The sequence below is a fragment of the Chionomys nivalis genome, chromosome 1, assembly GCF_950005125.1.
Source record: "Chionomys nivalis chromosome 1, mChiNiv1.1, whole genome shotgun sequence".
Lineage (NCBI taxonomy): Eukaryota > Metazoa > Chordata > Mammalia > Rodentia > Cricetidae > Chionomys > Chionomys nivalis.
The window spans coordinates 25,882,249-25,901,270 of NC_080086.1; the positions used below are offsets into that span (position 1 = coordinate 25,882,249).

The 19,022-nt window shown below is 50.8% G+C and overlaps 1 protein-coding gene across 1 annotated transcript in view; it reads left to right on the forward strand.

Annotated features, from left to right (window-relative positions):
* Window positions 1-200: 200 nt before the first annotated feature.
* Window positions 201-19,022, forward strand: part of Cd9 (CD9 molecule) — a 32,469-nt gene continuing 13,647 nt past the window's right edge. Inside the window, exon 1 of the mRNA XM_057774679.1 lies at window positions 201-404. Coding sequence (XP_057630662.1) covers window positions 339-404 — 66 coding nt within the window. The 5' untranslated portion in view covers window positions 201-338. The remainder of the gene's footprint in view (window positions 405-19,022) is intronic.

Genomic DNA, 19,022 nt, shown 5'->3' on the forward strand with positions numbered 1-19,022 from the left:
CAAGACGGTGGGAAGGAGGAAGTCGAAAGGAAAAGGATCTCTGGAACGAGACCCGAAAGAGCAGGGTGCACGGCGAGCTCCAGACTGCTGTGGAGCCAGAGCCCAAGAACCTGGGTCTGGGTAGGGGATGAGGCATGGGCGGGGCAGGTGGGCCGGGGGGCGGGGTCGGCATTCTTCGGCACATGCGCAGCGCAGCTGGCCGGTCGCCGTAAGGAGTGGCACTTTTTAAAAGTGGAGCCGTAGTTCAGCCCCCAGCCTCAGCGTGTCTCAGTCCGTTGCTGCGTCCCTTCTGTCCCAGTCGTGCGTGCTTCTTGTCCCACGGAAGTCCAGCTTACACCATGCCGGTCAAAGGGGGTAGCAAGTGCATCAAATACCTGCTCTTCGGATTTAACTTCATCTTCTGGGTGAGTGAGAGGCGACTGTCGCGCGCGCTCGTCTCCGAGGCCACCTGTTCTGGAGCTCGGGACGGCGTCCGGAGCCGTGGGTGTCCCGGCGGCCGGGAGCTCGGGGAGCTGGTACTGCGCGCGCCAGGCGGACTCCGGGCGAGAAGAGAAAGGCGCGGCGGCTGCCAGCTGGCCGCGGGCGGGACAGGCAGGTGGGCGGGAGAAGCAGGGGTCCTGGTGGCCCGGGCTGTGTACTCGGCTCCCGGGTCCCTCTGCCGCCGAGGGTTTGAGATTGGGTCTGTGCCCGCTGTCACCCGGAGCACCCCCGATTGCTAGAGGGGAAGGTGGCGGGGAGGTGCGGAGCAACCCTTTTCGAGTAACTCGAGGCCCTCCCTGGCCCGTGAGGCTCCTGGCGAGCAGGGCAGCGAGTGACTTCCACTTCGTGGTCTCATTTGTGGCAAAGGGGCTCCCACGAAGGGCTCCTGGCACCCTCACTCTGCAGAGGGAGTGGGTGGGGGAGTCCTCTGTACCTGGAGGACGGACTTTACATATTCCCGGTCTAAACTCTCGGTCCCGTGAGAACGTCCATTCCTCTCTCCAAGCTACCTGAAAGACTAGATTGTCTTGATTCTTTTTCAAGAGAGATAACTATCTTAGCTGGAGAGAACTCTGGGAGAGTTACGGAGAGGAGGGAGGGGAAGGTGCCTACAGGCGCCTCTTGGTGGAATAAGTCGGGTGTTTCTGCATTTCCTGAGTAATGAGGTATTATGGGCTCGAAGCCTTACCCTCCTAGAAATGACCAGGCGGGGCCGCCAGTAATGGCCGTTCACCTGGAGAAGACGGGGGCGAGGGAGGTGGGAGGAACTAGTAGACACTCCCTACCTCTCTGCATTGGAAAGTCTGAGGAAAAGAGCAGGAGGGTCCGCTTTCTAAGGGACAGGAGCAAGGAAATACAAGGACGACCCTTGTGTCCTACTTCTGAGACAGCACAACTCCTACACACAAAAGGACAACATTTGATCCCAGGCAAGCAGAAAAGGGCTTGGCCAGGCAATCCCTGTGTCACACTCTCAAGAGAGATGACGTTTAGAAACTAGTAACGTGCCACCGGAGACTTTTAACCAAAAAAAAAGTGCACTATTCCTTGGAGCGGCCGTCGGGATGTTTACGGTCCTCCAGCTGGCGGGTGTAAGGTTTACTACTTTCCGGGGCTGCTGTGTGGAAGCGTTCTGCACCCTGGGAGGTGGCGCTGGGTTTCTAGGAGTCACCACACCCATACAACTTAAAGAGGATGTCAGATTCCCTCCCGGTGTTTCCCCAGCTCGGCAGACAAACAGGCAAACCAGCTCTGAGGCTTGGCTTGAGCCTCTCATCTGCTTGAGCACCACAGAACAAAGTCTAAAGACAGCTGGCCCCACCCAACCCGGCCCAGTCCTTTGGGGAGTTTTCCTCACCCTACCCTAGCCATCCCTTCCCTGCCCGTCTGTTGGTTAGTCCCCAGATGCCTGCCTAGATGGGGTGAAACTTTGGGGCTAGGGGGAACCACACAGTGCCACAGCATGTCTGCATCCCCCATCTGCACCCCTGGCATATGCAAGGGGCTGAGGGGAGGTGCCCATGGCCAACCTATGTCTACTCAGTCTGTTGCCTGCTGGTCCGCAATCTGTCCGGCTTGTCTCCTGCCTGCCACTCCATTCCTACCCAGAGCTCCCTGCCCGCGCTAGATGCTGCTGATTGACTATTGAAACAGAACACTCTCACTCTGGAAGGACTTGGTTTTAGGGTTGGGAAGGGCTTAGAGATTGTGCACCAACTTGTAGGTGCCAGCCCTCCTGTTCACAGTGGGGGAAAGAGTGCCAGGGGCAGTGACTTGCCCAAGATGGCAAGCTGAGCTAGTACTTACCATTTGGGGGGTGGGCAATTTCCTCCTCTGTCCTACTCTGGGGTCCAGTAGGGACAAAGCCCCCCCTCCTGTTATAGTCTCTATGTAAAGTGTTTTACAGTCTGCAAAGGCCTCCCATAGCCCCAGGATATAGTGAGAAGGAAGTGCTATCCCCATTTTACCCATTGATGAGCAGAAATCTGGTCCATGAAAGGTTCAGTGGCTACTCAGGGTCAAGTGACAGGATATTATCACATGAGGTACCCAGCTGGGTTTGGCTGTTGGGTGGGAGTAGAGGGTAGGATGAAGTTCCTCAAAATATCTTCATGACAGGCTATGATCTCAGGGGACCGCCGGGATTACTATGATGTCACCTGTCACCGCCTCCCTCTCTTGAGACCAGTGATTTATGAATGTGGAACCTGACGTGGGGTTTGCAAAGCAGGGGCCACCTTTGTGTACCGAGGATCCTGAGGGGATGAGAATCCAAAGAGAAGCCAGCCTTAGTTATGTGGGACCGTGGAGAAGAGGGAAGATGTGAAAAGGAAACCTTGTCCTTGTCTAGGCCTGACTACGTCCCCTGTGGTTGCTCCTTGACAGCTGAGCCTTCCCAGCCTGCCCTCTTGACGCTGGGCGTCTCATGCCCACAACCATGCCAGCGTCAGTCTGTTTTCCAATATCTGCAGAGCCAAACCTCCCCAGCCTATTTTGGTTGTTCCTGAATTTCCCTCAGACCTCTTCCCTCTAAAAAAGAGAGAAGAGAAAAATTAATGAGAAAGGATCGAGAAGGAAAACATCTAATAACCGAATGGCAGGTGGTAGGATATTTCAGGCTGCAATATAGTGACTAGCCTTGGGCCAGGCCAGGAATGTGACCTTTTCCATAAATTTTTTGTTTGGGGTCTTGCTAGGCAGCTAGACTGGTCTTACCTCTGTCTGATCTTTCCCCACCCTCCCTAGCCCCCAGATCCTGAGCCTGCGTAGTGAGGATTTCCATCCTCCTAGGCTAGGAAGGGACAGATGGACCCTACTGTGAGAGTCATGCCCTGCTTCTGTCCCCTCTTTCTGCCCCTGCCGCATCCCAAAGGATGGAAATAGTAGAGCGACTGTCCTTTTCCTCCGGAGATGGCCTTACCTTCGTGGAAGCTGCTTAGAGACAGAGGCAGAGAGTTGGATGGGGGTTCAGAGCCTGGCTGAAAGCAGCTTTGTCTCCAGATTACTTTGAAATTACAGGCAGCTCACTTTTCTGATCCACACTAGTTTCACCCTCAAAATCCATGAGTTGATGCAATGGTCCATTCAAGTTCAGGCTGCAGAACAACCCCCTGCTGTTTACACACACACACACACACACACACACACCACCACCACCACCACCACCACCACCACCACCACCTCTAGTTGGGCCTCTGGAAATCTACACTTTGTGTTTAGGATCTTGACCTTGACCAGGGCGTGAACAAACCGCTCTTGGGGCTTCCCCGTTCCTTCCCTCACCCTAGGCAAGGTCTCCTTATCTTTAGGTTCTGTTGTGTGTTCCTCTGCCTTGGCCTTTTGTGGTCAGAGACTGTAATGGTCAGAGCGTAGCCTTGGAGTCAGCCTCCCCCTCCCCTGAGTGATGCTGTGTGTTCATTAGAGACCTAGTGGTATGTGCAGGTCAGCGTCCACCTGTAGCAATTTTATTATGCTTCACTAGTAGATCCCTAGTCAAGTGTGGATGTTTAAACCACAGATTAGACCACACTCCCACGCGAACATCCGTCTTTTCCACGTCTCCCTGCCGTCCGAGCCAGCCTCATTCTCCAAAGCAAAACACTGACTCCATTTTGTGTGTTGCCACATATCTGACTCAGGGAGGAAGGGACACCCACTCTTGGAAATAAAGGTGCAGAGCCTGTAAGGGGCTTCTAAGGCATCTGGGTTTGAGTCGGGGCAGACTCTGGAGAGGTGGGTGGCTGTAATGAGAGCCCCTCCTCACACAGCTTGCTGCTTCTCAGAAGTTGTTTGACTTGGATGTTGGGCTGAACTGTTGCATAAAATGGCTTCCCACAGAGCGCCTGGGCTGGAGTAACACTGCCCTGCTTGTGCTGGAGTTGGCAGGTTGGGGAGCGGGTGAGCTGAGGCCAAGTGTCTGCACCGGGATGGAAAATGGGACCTGGCCCCCGCCTGGATCTTTGGTTTCTCCCTCACCCCAGCCGTAGTTACCGACGACCAAGATCAGGAATCCGGATTTCTGGGTGGCGTCGAGAATTGGATTCATGTGCACACACTCACGCTCGCTCTCACACACACCCACACTCCTCTCTCACAGACTCTGCCCCTGTTTTCAGAGTGCCGGTGGCAACATTCCAGAGCTTGCTATGGATCCAGAGAAGCCCTGGCTGCTGGCTGCCAGTTACTGGTTACTTCCCAAATTTGGATGGGCTTTGCTATGCAGCCTTATAGGAGTGCATCTGGGGTGGCTGGTCAGTGCTTGCTCCCCCAAATGAGCCTTTCCTGGCTTCTGCATTCACAAGTTACCATTCTCAGCCATCCCTTCGGGAAGTGTGTTGGACATGAACCTTTAATCTTACACATAGGCCTGTGTATGTGGGGGTGGTTCTGTCTGGTTTTTGCTTCAGTTCATTTTTTCTGAGGAGATGTGGCCTCAGATTGGTCACCGCACAGTTTGGAACCTAAAAATATCTTGGATTTACAAAAACAAACAAACAAAACGAACAAACCGCCACCTTTTCTTTGGTAACACATGGAGGTAGATAGATGGCTTTTGCCTGGGTATTTCTGGCTGGGGGCAGGGCAGGGGCTTGGCTCTTAGGGTCCTGGTGGCTTTGCACACTGTTGCTGTCTTAGGTGTTCTGAATAAACCAGTGAGGCACTGAGGAAAGAAATGAAATTGTAACCTCTGAGTTCCTCTCTGTCCCGGGTGAGTCAGTGGAACTTTAATAGGATCTGCCAACTTTTTTATTCTTTTGTTTTTGATGCTGGGGACTGAACCCACAGGCTCAGGCAGGGCATGGGAGGCAAGCATTCTACCCTTGAGCTGCAGCCCCCAAGCCCTCAAAGTTTTAGGTTTTGTTTCTACTCTCCTGTGAAAGCCTTGCAGAAATGTATTTTACTTACTACACACAGAGAGTAACAACCTCCCCGAGTCAAAGACTGGAAAATCTCCCTGGCCCTGAACTGTTGTAAAACCACGGGTGAGGGACAGACTGGCCATCAGACAGGGCTTACATGGGAAGGAAGTTTACTGGGGAAGGGAGCAGGGAGTCCTAACATGAACTACCACCAGAAGAAACATATTTCAACTAAAGAAATTCTGGATTCATTTTTTTAAAAAAAAGGCCAGTCTTAGTATTTTTTGTATGTTTTTGTGTTTTGGAGGTCTGACTGTACGTCACCTGGCTGCTCCATTCTGTGGAAAAAGTCAGGCTGGTCCAGGGACATTTTCATTTTCCGTCGAGTGGTGGCATGCAGCTGTGGAAAGCAACATCCTGTCCCCAGATGAGAAAATTCTATAAAAATTATATCCATCCGGGTAATTTCCTACCCTATCCACCCTAGAAAATACTTAGTCATGGATTAATGGGGGTGTTGTTTGGGGGTTTGTTGTTTCGGTTTCTGTGGAGGATTTTTTTTGGTTATGATTTGTGAGACAGGGTCTCTGTAGTCCAGTCTGGACTGGAACTCAGGTAGATAGATCCGCCTGCCCCTACCTCCCAAGTTCTGGGTTAAAGGCGTGGGCCAACACCACTCCCAGCTAAGTTTTAGTAAGTATTATATGTATGCTTTTGTAGACTTGGAGGTCATAACCTTTTTAGGGAATCCCATGAAATTAGTGGGAATTTCTTCCAAGGGGAAAACACTATTCATGGTTGGTTTGTTATGATTCCCCTCCTTTTGTTGTCCTGAAGGCACATGAACCTCAGATCATGGGTGGCCCCTGTATTGGTTTGTTTTCCTTGGTTTCCAGGTAACCTCCTGGATCTCATGTTTTTGACACAAGTGACTTCCTGGAATGGATGGGGGAATAATAGAGGGTATTTAAAAGTGTAAATGAATAAGTAAGGAAAAAAACCTGAAATAACTAGGTTAATGCCATCTTGTCCTGACTCCATTTGGGATTCGCTCAGACAGTTCTCAGCTCTCACCCCCCTCCCCACAACAGTCAATCTGCCTTGGCAACACATTCGAGATTTCCATGACTTTGACAATGGTTCAGATGTATTAACCAAAATAATTGGCAAGTTATATCTAAAATACCTATTGTGCTCTGCCGTGAATGAACATTTCAAAATTACTCTGCCCCAAAGCTGGGCGGCCAGGCGGCGGTGGCGCACGCTTTTAATCCCAGCACTCAGGAGGCAGAGGCAGGCGGATCTCTGTGAGTCTACAAGAGCGAGTTCCAGGACAGACTCCAAAGCTACTGAGAAACCCTATCTCGAAAAACCAACCAAACAAACAAACAAAGATTACTCTGCCTATCATAGAGCTTTGGTGTATCAATGCTAAATCCTTGAGCTTGGGCACCAGGAGGCTTTCCAGAGAGAGGCTCAATCTTGCTCTTGGTCTGGACTTCAGTGAAAAAGATTTACAGCTTTGAATAGTCTCAATCAGCATGGTTGTCAATAACTGTTTCATGTGGGTCACTACAAAAACAAAACAACAAAAAATAAACAAAAGTTCCCAGCTGGTGCTGTGGGGCCTTAGAGATGGCACCGTGGTTAGACGCACCTGCTGCTCTCGCAGGGAACTGAAGTTTGGCTCCCAGCACACAACCATCCATACCTCCAGTTCTTAGGGATCCCGTACCTCCTGATCTCTGAGGGCACCGCGTGTTTTTAAAACTTTTTTCTTTTAACTTTTTTCGAGCCAGAGTTTCTTTGTGGAACAGCCCTGACTGTCCTGTAATTTGCTCTGTAGGCCAGGCTGTCTTCAAACTCACAAAGATCCACCTGCCTCTGCGTCCCAAGTTCTAGGATTAAAGGTGTGCGCCACCACCGCCCAGCTTCTTTTTAAAACCTTTAAAGACTGGAGGTGTGGCATGCAGGAGTCCCTGTTGTTCTTTCCGCGGGGTTAGAGAGAAAACACAAGACGCGCAGGGTCCCACGTGGGTAAACTTTAATGTGGGAGGTGACGACAGGTGAGGGACGGGGGTGAAGAGACGAAAAGGGGCGAGTTATGGTGTTCCCCGTTTTTAAGGGGGATCCAGGTGCATCTGGGAAAAAAAAATGTCCTGCGCATGAGTGGCTTTTATTGCATTGGGAATTGTAGTTTGATGGTATGTTGCCGCTTTTGGGAATTGTAGTCCAATGATCCTTCTGTGCATGTGTGGCCTTGTCTCCAAAAGAAACAGCAGTCCCCACTATCAAAAAGAAGAGATGGTAGCCGGGTGATGGTGGCGCACGCCTTTAATCCCAGCACTCAGGAGGCAGAGGCAGGCGGATCTCTGTGAGTTCGAGACCAGCCTGGTCTACAGAGCTAGTTCCAGGACAGGCTCCAAAGCCACAGAGAAACCCTGTCTCGAAAAACCAAAAAAAAAAAAAAAAAAAAAAAAAAAAAAAAGAAGAGACGGATTGGAACTCTGAACTCCGGGGACAACCCAGGGCAGGCTGGGCTGGAGTGTCATCTCCCCACCCATCTTCACTGACTCTCCGCTTGGTCATTACTGAAAGAATGGTTGACACTCACTTTCCATCTAATCCACGCAAGGAATTCAGCTTCATAAGCTTCTAGGCAGGTTTTGCTCATTGGTGATTCCTCTTTCTACACCATGGAGCTTGGGAGACCTGAGCCAGTCTTATCTCCTCCTCTGGGGACTTTGAGACAGGCAGAATGTTTTTTTGTTTTTTTGGACAGGGGTAGGGGTTGGGTCTCCAGAAAGGCAACAAGCTTCCTGGTTGAGTGACAGGAACAGACAAAACAGTCTAGATTGGAAACTGCCCCTTGTTAATTGGATTCTAAGGAAGCGTCCGTGGATTGGGAGCTGATGACTTGGAGAAGTAACAACAGCCTGGGTGCTAAGTCCTTCTTGCACACTACACACGATTGACACTGTGCAGAGGGACAGAAATGGCCTTCACAGATGACCCGATGCCCATCGGGGGTCCTTTGAACACAGCTCACACCCGGGGAAGCCCAGTGGCTGACTCCCACTGACACCCACCTCCAGACAGCTTCTCAGCATCAGAAGGCAGCCCCTGTTCACTCACACAGGCCCCAGTTTGAACCTCCAGAATGTCCAGATCGGAAACAACACGGCCCTATGTGGCTCACTGGAGCTGTCCTAGACTTGGGCTAAAAATACCAGAAAGTAAATTGAACCATTTTATTAAAGTCAAACAGATTTCTGCAGTACTCTATGTCGCTCAAATTCTTTTTTTTTTTTTTTTTTTTTTTTTTTTTTGGTTTTTTCGAGACAGGGTTTCTCTGTGGTTTTGGAGCCTGTCCTGGAACTAGCTCTTGTAGACCAGGTTGGTCTCGAACTCACAGAGATCCGCCTGCCTCTGCCTCCCAAGTGCTGGGATTAAAGGCGTGCGCCACTATCGCCCGGCTGTCGCTCGAATTCTAATTGGTCTTAATAATAAAAACCCAGAGTCAGATATTAGGGGGTGAAAGCTGAAAAATCAGAGAAGCAGAGCAACCAGCCACTAGAGAGTTCTTACATCTACGCAATCCTTAAACCGAAGGGGGCAAGATCCTGTCTCCACGGAAATGCCTGCCCTTGCCACATAATCTTCCCTTCTCTTCCACCTACAGCGAGTCTATAGTGTGCTGAGTGGTGCGATGGATTAATTAAAGCCAAATGAAAAGATCGGCAAAGCCGTGAATAGTGAGTGAGCTCACCAGTGGGAAGTTTTTCCGGTGCCTAGAGGTGTAGGTATTGGAGTGCGCATCACTTCTAAGTGAGCACCGGGCAGAGGACCAGTTTGCACGCACACCACGTGTTTGCACCCCAGCTCTGATGGGTGTTTTCAGGCTGAGGAACCGCCACTGCTAGTCCTGGGGAGGAAGGTGGCTTCCTGCTGCCCCTTTACAGTTTGGGTACCACCACCTTTATGATGCTGTCATTGTCTGAGACTGACTAGGTAACCCAGGCTAACCCAGAATACTCTGTGTAGACAATACTGGCCTCAAACTCGCAATAGTCCTCCTGCCTCCCCAAAATTGGAATTATGGATACCTCTACACCTGGCAACACTGAAATGTTAAAGACCTCCTTTCCCAGCCTGGGACACTCTTGGATAATCTGCTTTCCGCTAATCAAATTCTGACCCTTTGTCTAAGGCACATAACCTTTAAGTGACCCAGAAAACTCGTTGCAAGCAGAAATTAGATTATGTCAGTGCTGGGGTTGGAGAGCCCTTGGTCCTTTGTAATAGGAAGCTGACATCACCCTCATGCCGCAGTTACCTCTCGGACCCCATGGTATGTCTTAAGAGCTGGTGCCATTATTGCTGCAGGGGGCAGGCAGAGGCTCCAGGCTGGATCTCAGAAGCCAGTTTTCAAGACCTAAGGCTACTGACCGGCCTGGCAGCCCTGACCCGTGGAGGCTGTGGGCAGTGGGCAACTGCAGCTGTGGAAAGCTAAGATAAGAAGTGGCATCCAGTCACTCAGGGCTCTGCTCTCCAGAGTCCTGCTTGTGTGGAGTGGAGCAAGGATTTGGACAAAGCCAGGAGGCCAGCAGCCAAGGGAAGGAAGCCCAGGCCCTGCTAAGGCTCTTCATTGGCAGCTGACTGAGGAAGGTCTGGCTCAGGAGCTCCTCAAGTCAGACAAGACAGTTATGGGACTGGAAATGTAACTTCAGAGTCCCTGGGTTCAGTTCCCACAGTGGGGATGGAAGACATGCATCTTGACAAAATGACTTCCAGTCAAGTTCAATGCATTATGTGTGGTATCTCAGAGAAGCAACTGAACTTCTAGGCCCCAGTGTTCTCATATCAAAACAAGGGAGACAGAGTCTAGGGATAGCTCTCTTTCAATAAAATGCTTGCCTAGCATGTGTGAAACCCTGGTTTCACTCCCCAGCCCCACATAAACAGATCCTGGCAGCCCCAGCCTGAGATCTCAGCATTTAGGAAGTGGAGGCAGGAGGATCTATGGTTCAAGGTCTTCCTCGACTACTTAGTGAGGCTAGCCTGGGTTGTAGGAGAGCCTGCTACACACACACACACACACACACACACACACACACAGGAGAAAGTTTGTGTTATCTACCAGAAGGCCCACTGTGCAAACAGTTCAAGTGAATTGATTGCCTAGGGGTAGGGTGTAGGTGTGAGGGCGGATGTGTTGAACTCTTGTCATTGAAAATTAAGAGACCTAAAACATGAAGGAAGGGATTGTACAAACGGGTCAAGACATGGGATAGGTAAGGCACAGAATCTGGAAAACCTGTCTGCCTTAGCACCCAAATATGTCACGATGGGAGAGGAGATTCGGCCAAGCAGTGCTGTGAATGCTGTTGTCCAACACTGCCGCACACATGCACTGTGGCAATGTTTGAGAGCTCTAAGAGAAGGGTCACCTCCCACGTCGCGGGTCATCTGTGCCCGCCCATCTTCACTTCTGCGGATAGGTGAGAGCTGCTGGCCCACACAGTCAAGTGTGGGGAAACGGGAGTGTGGGCATCTAACCACTCCCTGGACATGGTAGTGAGGTGTGTGCACTGGAGAAAACAAATGTGTGGTGCTCTGGAATCCGAAGCAAAACATTACACACACACACACACACACACGTCACATGATTTTGGTTAAGATCAAAATGCCTGCTTTCAGCAGAACGGGGATTATTTATGAGCTGGCTGGGGGATGCTGTGTGTCTGGCAAGCAGGCAGTGGAAACTTCAACAGAGATGTCTCGATCCGAAAGAGGTTAGCCTGGGCCTCAAGCATGCAAGGCCAGACTCAGCTGCTGAGCAACAGCCCCAGCCCAAGGGCTCTGGTTTTTAAATAATTCTGACTCTGCCTATGCAAGGGGGATTTCATAATTCCTGAACTTGTCCAGACCAAGTTGCCTCGTTATTAGGGTGATACCCTGAGAAAGCGTTGATGTGACCCTAGATTCTCTCCCACACCCTAGAGGGTAAAGCCACACACACACCCTTTCTACCAAGAATGAGATTTCTCTCTCATGGCCTGTGTCATGCAAGTGACAAAGAAAGCCCACAGCTGAGTCACCCTGAGCATGCTGTGATGTGGGCAAGTTGTTTCACCTCTCCGAGCCTGTTTCCTCATCTCTGACTGACTGATTCTGACTATTGAAGCCACCAAAAGTGCTAGAACCCTAAGACAGAGCTCCGGTCAGGGCAGCATGCAGACCAAATCGCATTCTCAAACTTCCAGCCACACAGAACAACCTGAGGAGTCAAGGAAGCAAGTGGCTTCTTTAACTTGTGTATTTTTACAGTTGGAGTTTTTAAAATGTTGAGTTATATGAATATCATAATTTTTTCACAATTCAGGATAAAAAATAGAAGCTGCCTTCCTAAAGGCCTGCCTTCTTATGGGTAGCTGGGATTTTTGTTGTTGTACCTGCACACACTGCCCATGATGCTACAAAAAAATCAAAGGGACCTGGGCCAGGTGTCACATGCCTTCAGTAGGATAAAGAGTTCAAGGTTCACCAAGTGGTGGTGATGGTGAAAGCCTTTAATGCCAGCACTCTGGAGGCAGAGCCAGACAGATCTCTGTGAGTTCCAGGCCAGTCTGGCCTAAAAAACAAGTTGCAGGACAGCCAGCTGTTACACAGAGAAACCTGTCTCAAAAAAGAAAACAGTTCAAGGTTCTTGTCTTAAGGCTAGTGAGGGCTACATGAAAAACTTCCTCAAAAAAAGAAAAAAAAAAAAGAGCAAAATGCCAGGCAGTGATGGTGCACACCTTAATCCCAGCCCTTGGGAGACAGAGGCAGGCTGATGTCTGTGAGTTCGAGGCCAGCCTGGTCTACAGAGAGAGTGCACGTACAGGCTTCAAAGCTACACAGAGAAACTCCGCCTCAAAAAAACAATAACAACCAAAAAACAAGAACAAAAGTTAAACAAAGGTTGTTTATGAGCCAGAGTAATTATTGATGGAATTGGTTTATTAAAAACACAGGCTTCTTTGAGAAGTGGCAAATTAGTGGCTTAGCCTCATGTTCCCTATCTACGTAACAGAGGCAGTAATGTAGTGTTCAGTGCAAAGCTGTTGTCCTTTCCTGGCTCAAGGAAAGAACCCGATGTCTCTAAGAGCCTTAATGTCAGCGGCCATCGCTGAAGCCACAGCACCGCTTAGCTTTCTCTAAATGTTTTGTGGCACAGAGCAGACCCCAAACATTTCCTCTCCCCGGTCTCCCTCCTCCAGCTGTGGAGGTGGCTCCAGGGGCGGCTCAGAGCTGGAACAGATCCCCAGCCCTCTGCCAGGACCTGTGTCACAGCGTTTATCTTCCCATCTAGGGACCGCTTGGCTGTCCCCCAGTTTGAGAAGCGTGGCGAAGTTAACCCCATAGTCAGGGCTCACCTCAGGAAGCTTACCTTGGATTTTAATTCCCAATAGTTCAGCATGGAAGTACATACCTAGAATCCCAGCACTTGAGATGCACAGGCAGAATTCCGGGTCATCCTCAGCTACGGAGCAAGTTAGAGACCAGCCTGGGCTACATGAGACCCTGCCTCAAAACAACAGAAAGAATGAAAGGCGGAGCGGGCAAAGGAAACTTTACCCCAAACCAAGTCTAAGACCTCAGCCCCTCCCCCTCAGTTCATCCCCGATACTTCCCCAAGGACAGGATTGAATTCTCTCAGCTAGAACCTTCTGGACAATAAAGACCACCACCACCACCCCCAAAAAATAATAAAACAGATCCTAGAGCCGTGGTTCTTAGCCTTCCTAATGCTTTGAGCCTTTAATACAGTTCCTCATGTTGTGGTGACCACCCACCAAAAATTTATTTTCGTTGCTACTTCATAACTGTAATTTTTATATTGTGTTTGTTTGTTTGTTTTGGGTTTTTGAGACAACAATATTTCTCTGTGTGTATCCTGTCCTGGAACTCCCTCTGTAGACCAGGCTGGAACTCATAGAGATCCGCCTGCCTCTTCCTCCCCGGATGCTGGGATTAAAGGCATGTGTCGCCGCGGCTCGGCTAATTTTGCTAGTCTTACGAATTGTAATATAAATATCTGTGTTTTCCAATGGTCTTTTATCAATCCCTGTGGAAATAGTCAGTCAACACCCCCAGAGGTCTCAACCCATGGGTTGAGAACCACTGTCCTAGAGGGTATCAAACCAGCGTCGCCACTGCTTCTGTGTAGATGACAGGGACAGAAAACCGGGGGGGGGGGGGGGGCACCTGAGTGGCGCTCCCTGAAGCATATTTACCAAGGACCGCCACCTCTCCAGCCCTCTGCAGTGAGCCTGAGGAAAGAGCTGGCCTCTGCCCTCCCTCCCCAGGCGGCTGACATCATACTAGGCAAGCAGAAAAATCCTTGTCACTAAGGTAAGCTAGAGTATTTTTCCAAGTCCAACCTGTCCAGGCCACCGATCCCACCTAGACAATTGTTAGGAATAGGTTTTTCATCTCTACAACCTTGGTTCAACTTGAGCCCTTCCTGTTCCGACTGTGTGGTTCTGAGTGAGTTCCTTAATATCTCTGAGGCTCCCTGGTCATGTATAAAAGACGGGTGCTAGCAGAGTAAATCACTTCCCACCCTGTGTGGCACGCGTGGGTGCTCGGTTGCTATTGTGCCATTGTTTATGTCACCGTCACCTGCCTCTGGCACCTGCCAGAAATTGAGTCAGTGCTAAAGCTGGAACCTACAACCCGAGTACCGTCTCTGTGTGTTTACTTGTTTAAAAATAAAAAAAAGAAAAATCTCTTAAAAGAGTTTGGGGTAGCTCGAAGCCCGAATCTGCCCTCATGCATAATAGGGAGTGATTTTCACCATACTTCAGCCGGGGCTGGCCGTGGGAGCCTCTTACACACACCCCTGAGTCATTGGAGAAGAGCTAGGTGAGGAGGGAAACGCACCTTTGGCAGCCAAGTGCAGGTTCCAACTCGAGCCTTCTACCTTTGCCTCAACTTCCTGGCCTTGATCATTCAGCTGGAGCTGCCCAGTCAGTGAGACTGCCTCTCAGGCTTCCCACCCCACCCCGGCCTTCACTGATACCAGCCAGCAGTCCAGGTGACTTCCTGTGGCTTTGGGGTTGGGTTGGTTAGAGTGCCAGAGCCCCATTCCCTGTGTCTGCGTCCTGTGAGCTAAGGCCGTAAGTTCCCCTCCCACAGACATGGACCTGACCGTGGGCACAGGAAATCTCCTCCCTTCCCCTCAGTGTGAAGAAGGCTCTTCTCTGGGCTCACAAGTCCAGAGAAAGCCGTTTTCTGTCCATCCTTCTTGTATTTAAACAAAAGCCTAGGGTAGGGAATATGAATAGGAAAGAAAGTATCAGAATGCCCCAGGGCGCGTGCTCAGAGCTCCCAGTCCTGCCGAGCTGACACGGGTCTAGGAGGGAAAGGTCACTGTGCCGATGTCTGGCCCTGGTTCCCTTGGCTTTGCTGCAGAAGTGGATGCTGAGAGAGAAGTCTGAGGCTTGGCCCCAGCCTGCCGGCCAGTCCTTTTCTTAAACTCAAGTTCACGCCAGGTTCTTTAAACATTACCACGAGCTAATTGTTTGTGATCTGGAGGAAAGGGGCCATGGAGTCCCATCTGTTGGAGTAGACCTGAGTTTTGTTCATAACTGGGGAGAGGAGCCATCTGTGGGAGAACCCCCACCTCTAGCACAGTCTACACTCTTGCCCTTCCACAGCTAACAGTTCCAGTGTCGAGAGGGGGAGGGGGACAAGGAGAGGATTAGTGGGGGCTGCAACTTGGGCTCCTGTGTGTTCTTGCTGCATTGCCTGGCCCAGCCTCCTAACTGGCCACTCGGTCCATTCCAGGCTTGGTATTTGCTGGCAAGAGGAGGTTGCCATGGGGATGCGTGAGGCCCAGAGCCCACAGGTCCTGGTGGCCTGACTCGCTCGCCTGTGGACACATAGGATCTTATCTCCCCCTCAGTGGCTTCAAGCTTGACTGATATTTTAGGGCCTGGAAACAGAGCGGATGGCAAAAACTGCATCCTGGTAATTTGGTCTGTTTCTGACTTAAGGGACGGTGTAAGCAGCTGTGCCCACAGGTGCCCACATCACTGTGTTCAAAACAAAAACCAGAAAGCAGAGCGGTGGGCATCCGCTGATGAGGAGAATGAAGAGCTGGTGACGTTTCCTTGGCAAGCCAGGGAGAACCCTGCCCTCCCTGCTCCCTGCCCATTCTGGAACCCTAGGAAAGGCCATAGCCTGGGGTCTGAGCACACCTCTCCAGCCTCCCTCCTGCCCCACCTCACTTCTGTCTGCCATTCCAGCCAGTCCCAGGCTCTGGCAAGCATTTTGTGGGTGTGAAAAGGGTAAATTTATCCGTCTGCCTTTACCACCCAAGACACAGTCTCAGGAAACAGAAACCCAGTGTCGCAAATTACCCTGTTTCTGCTGGCCACCTCAGCTCATAGGACACCCAACGTCCCACCAAGTGCCTGTGACCGCCCCGCTCATTTGTGTCTTTCTCAAGGTTTATTACTGTTATTGTCATGGTCATTACTATTTCCCCCACACGTTACAGCATCCTGTAGTGTCCAGAGGGTTTTATGTATTTCTTTGACCTTCACCTTCAAAGGCTGGAAGTGAAATAGTATGGTGTGTGTGTGTGTGTGTGTGTGTGTGTGTGTGTGTGTGTACGCGCGCGTACCAGAATTGCACAGGGTCCTTCTCAATCGAGATGTGCAGCCATCGGCAGGCATTCATGTAGAGCCAGGGCAAACTCATGTTTAGAATTTACCAGGTGATGATGGCATCCTCCCCATATACAGCTAGGAACTGGTGTTGTAGCCAGGCAGGTGACAGGTGGCACTATAGGGCTTCCTGCTTCTTGATTGCTACATTTCTATTATGCCACCATCCTTTCCTAAAATTGTCATTGTTTTTTCCAGAAAGGCAATAGGAAGTGGGAAATAAAACCCTCCCCTTTTCCCAGACCTCCTCCACTCCCTGTGGCCCACCTCCCTCCCTCCCATACAGCAGAGGAGGCTACCAGCTACCTCCAGTCTGTGCAGAGTGGGCTGGAAGTGTAGCCGAGTCAGCTGACAGAATGCTTTCCTAACATGCACAAACCATGAGTTCAGTCCCCAGTACCCCATAAACCGGGCTTGGCGGCACGTGCCTGCAATCCCAGTACTGTGGAGGCTGCTTATAGTTTACACCTGGTCTACATGAAATCCTATTTTAACCCCACCCCCTGCCAAATATGGAGAAATCCCAGCAGACTGGGTGGTCTGCTCTCTATTTTCTAAATTCTCTAACTCCAACTAGGAAAGGCATGATAAGAATTTTGGGGCCGGGCGGTAGTGGTGCACGCCTTTAATCCCAGCACTCGGGAGGCAGAGGCAGGTGGATCTTTGTGAGTTCAAGGCCAGCCTGATCTACAAGAGCTAGTTCCAGGACAGGCTTCAAAGCTACAGAGAAACCCTGTCTCGAAACCCCCCGCCAAAAAAGAATTTTGCCCTTATTTTTATATTTATTTATTAATAAATATTTGTATTTATTTTTTTAATAAAAGTATGGCCAGTCCGGCCAGGGTATGGAAGATCCCCACCCCGGAACACCCAACACACCCAGCTTGCTTTGACTGGGATCTGTCCCACAGGGTCACGTGCTGCCTCCCACCGAGGTTCCAACTACTGTTGCTAGTCTCCTCCTTGTCCATCTGCCCACATACTTGAGTTTCTAACAGTTACCCTTCCCCCAGTGGGTGCATACCTCCACAGGTTCTGGCTGGATCCAGTTTTTGCAGTCTTGGCCAGGAACAACTGAGCTGCCAGGTATCCCTAAGCTCCATTATTACACTTTGGCTTTTTTTTTTTTTTAAACAGTCCTTTGGAATCGGAGGTATTTCCATTGGCTGCAAATCGTGTTTCAGGGTGAGTCTGTCCCTGCAGTGAGCTGTGCGTTGTGACTCACTAAAGCCGTGATCTGTGGATCTGGGGAAACAGAAGTGAGCTGGGATGTGGCACAGTGGTGGGGGGCTTGCCTCACATAAGGCCTGGGTTCGGTTCCAGCGCTAACACTGGAAAGGAAAGGCAGGGAGAGAGAGGTTTTGTGACTCTGAAGCTGGCACAGGCCTGACATGATCGGGGTTATCACCCAAAACTGGAGGGTACGGCTGGATTTCTCGAAGGGCGGAGCTGCAGTGGGGACAGTGGAGCTAGCACCTTGCAGAAACTTGGCTTTCGGAAGGTTTTATGAGAGCAGGGCGTGGTGATCCACGCCTGTAATCCCAGCCCTTGGAAAACACGGTGGCTCGAAAACTTGAGACGGACCCCAGCTGTGTATAGAGAAAATCCTAGTGGAAGAAAATAGAGACTTAATGAAGATCGGCTCCTCCGCTTACCCCTTCCAGGTGGGAGGCCCCTCTGCTTACCCCTTCCAGGTGGGAGGCCCCTCCGCTTACCCCTTCCATGGGAGGCAAGTGTCCTACCACTGAGCCAGTCTGTTTGGGTTTTGAGTCAGGGTTGACTATGTCGCACAGGTTGACCTTGAGTCCACAGTGGAGCCCACGCTGGCCTCGGAGATCTCCTGCCTCAGTCTCCCAAATGCTAGGATTATAAGTGTGACCCATCACACCTACTAGGGGGCAAGGCAGGATCTCACTGTGTAGCCCTGACTGGCCTGAAATTCACTATATACTAGACCAGGCTGGTCTCGAACTCACCGAGATATGCCTGCATGATTAAAGCCCACACTACCTCACCTGGTCCCCAGCCTCCGTGCTAGGATCCTGCACAGACAGGAGCCACTGTGCCCAGCTTCGTTTGTTGTGAGGTATTGGGAAAGGGCTCCAGGTGGCTCTTTGGCATCATTGTGTTCAAAGACTGGATTGGTGGGGAGTGGGGTGGTAAGACAAGGAGCGACCTGACCTTGAGTGGTACCCTGGTGGACCGTGCTGAGAGTGCTGGAGCCGGAGCAGCCGAGGTGACCAAGGTGGCAGGAATGCTAGGTGCTGAGTCAGGAAACTAAGATTTCATCAAAGGAGGAGGAGCCTGGGTTCCTTGGCATCAGCCGCAGGTTGGGACACCTGAGTAGGTGAGTGACCTGTCCATGAGGATTCAGGACTGAAGGGACACAGTGTCGAGGAGCAAGGCTGAAGAGAGGGAGTTTAGGTTTCCATTTTGCTGGTTCTTTTTCTTTTTTTCTGGGTTGAGAGACCTGCCAGTGTAGTGTTGGCAGAGACAGAACACAGAAGCCATAAAGAAGCTAATTAACTGAGCAGTCCTTGAAGGAGACTTGAAGCTTTGTGGGGGAGAGACAGACAGGCGGCGGCGGCTGCTTCTTTTTAGTACAGAGAGGCAGCTGCCAAGAGAGTGTAGCCTCCTGGCCTCTGCTGTCCTGTCATACCTTGCCCTGTTTCTGCAGCCACAGCGTTACTGGCTCTTGTTTGTTTGGGGTCTGAGCTTGGGGGAGGTTTTGTTAAGCAAGTTTTTACGCTAGAGCCCAGCTATCCCAGAACTCACTATGGAACGTGGAACTCCTGTCTTCCTGCCCCAGCCTCTGGTGTTACGGGAGCACAGGCGTGCGTCACCACACGCGGTATTGCTAACCATGGCCACACTTGCTTCCATTTTGTCCTTTCCGTTCCCGTATCTCACCCAAGATCCCACATAACAGAGGCGTTGTCCTAAACCGCTGGCCTGTGACAGCTTC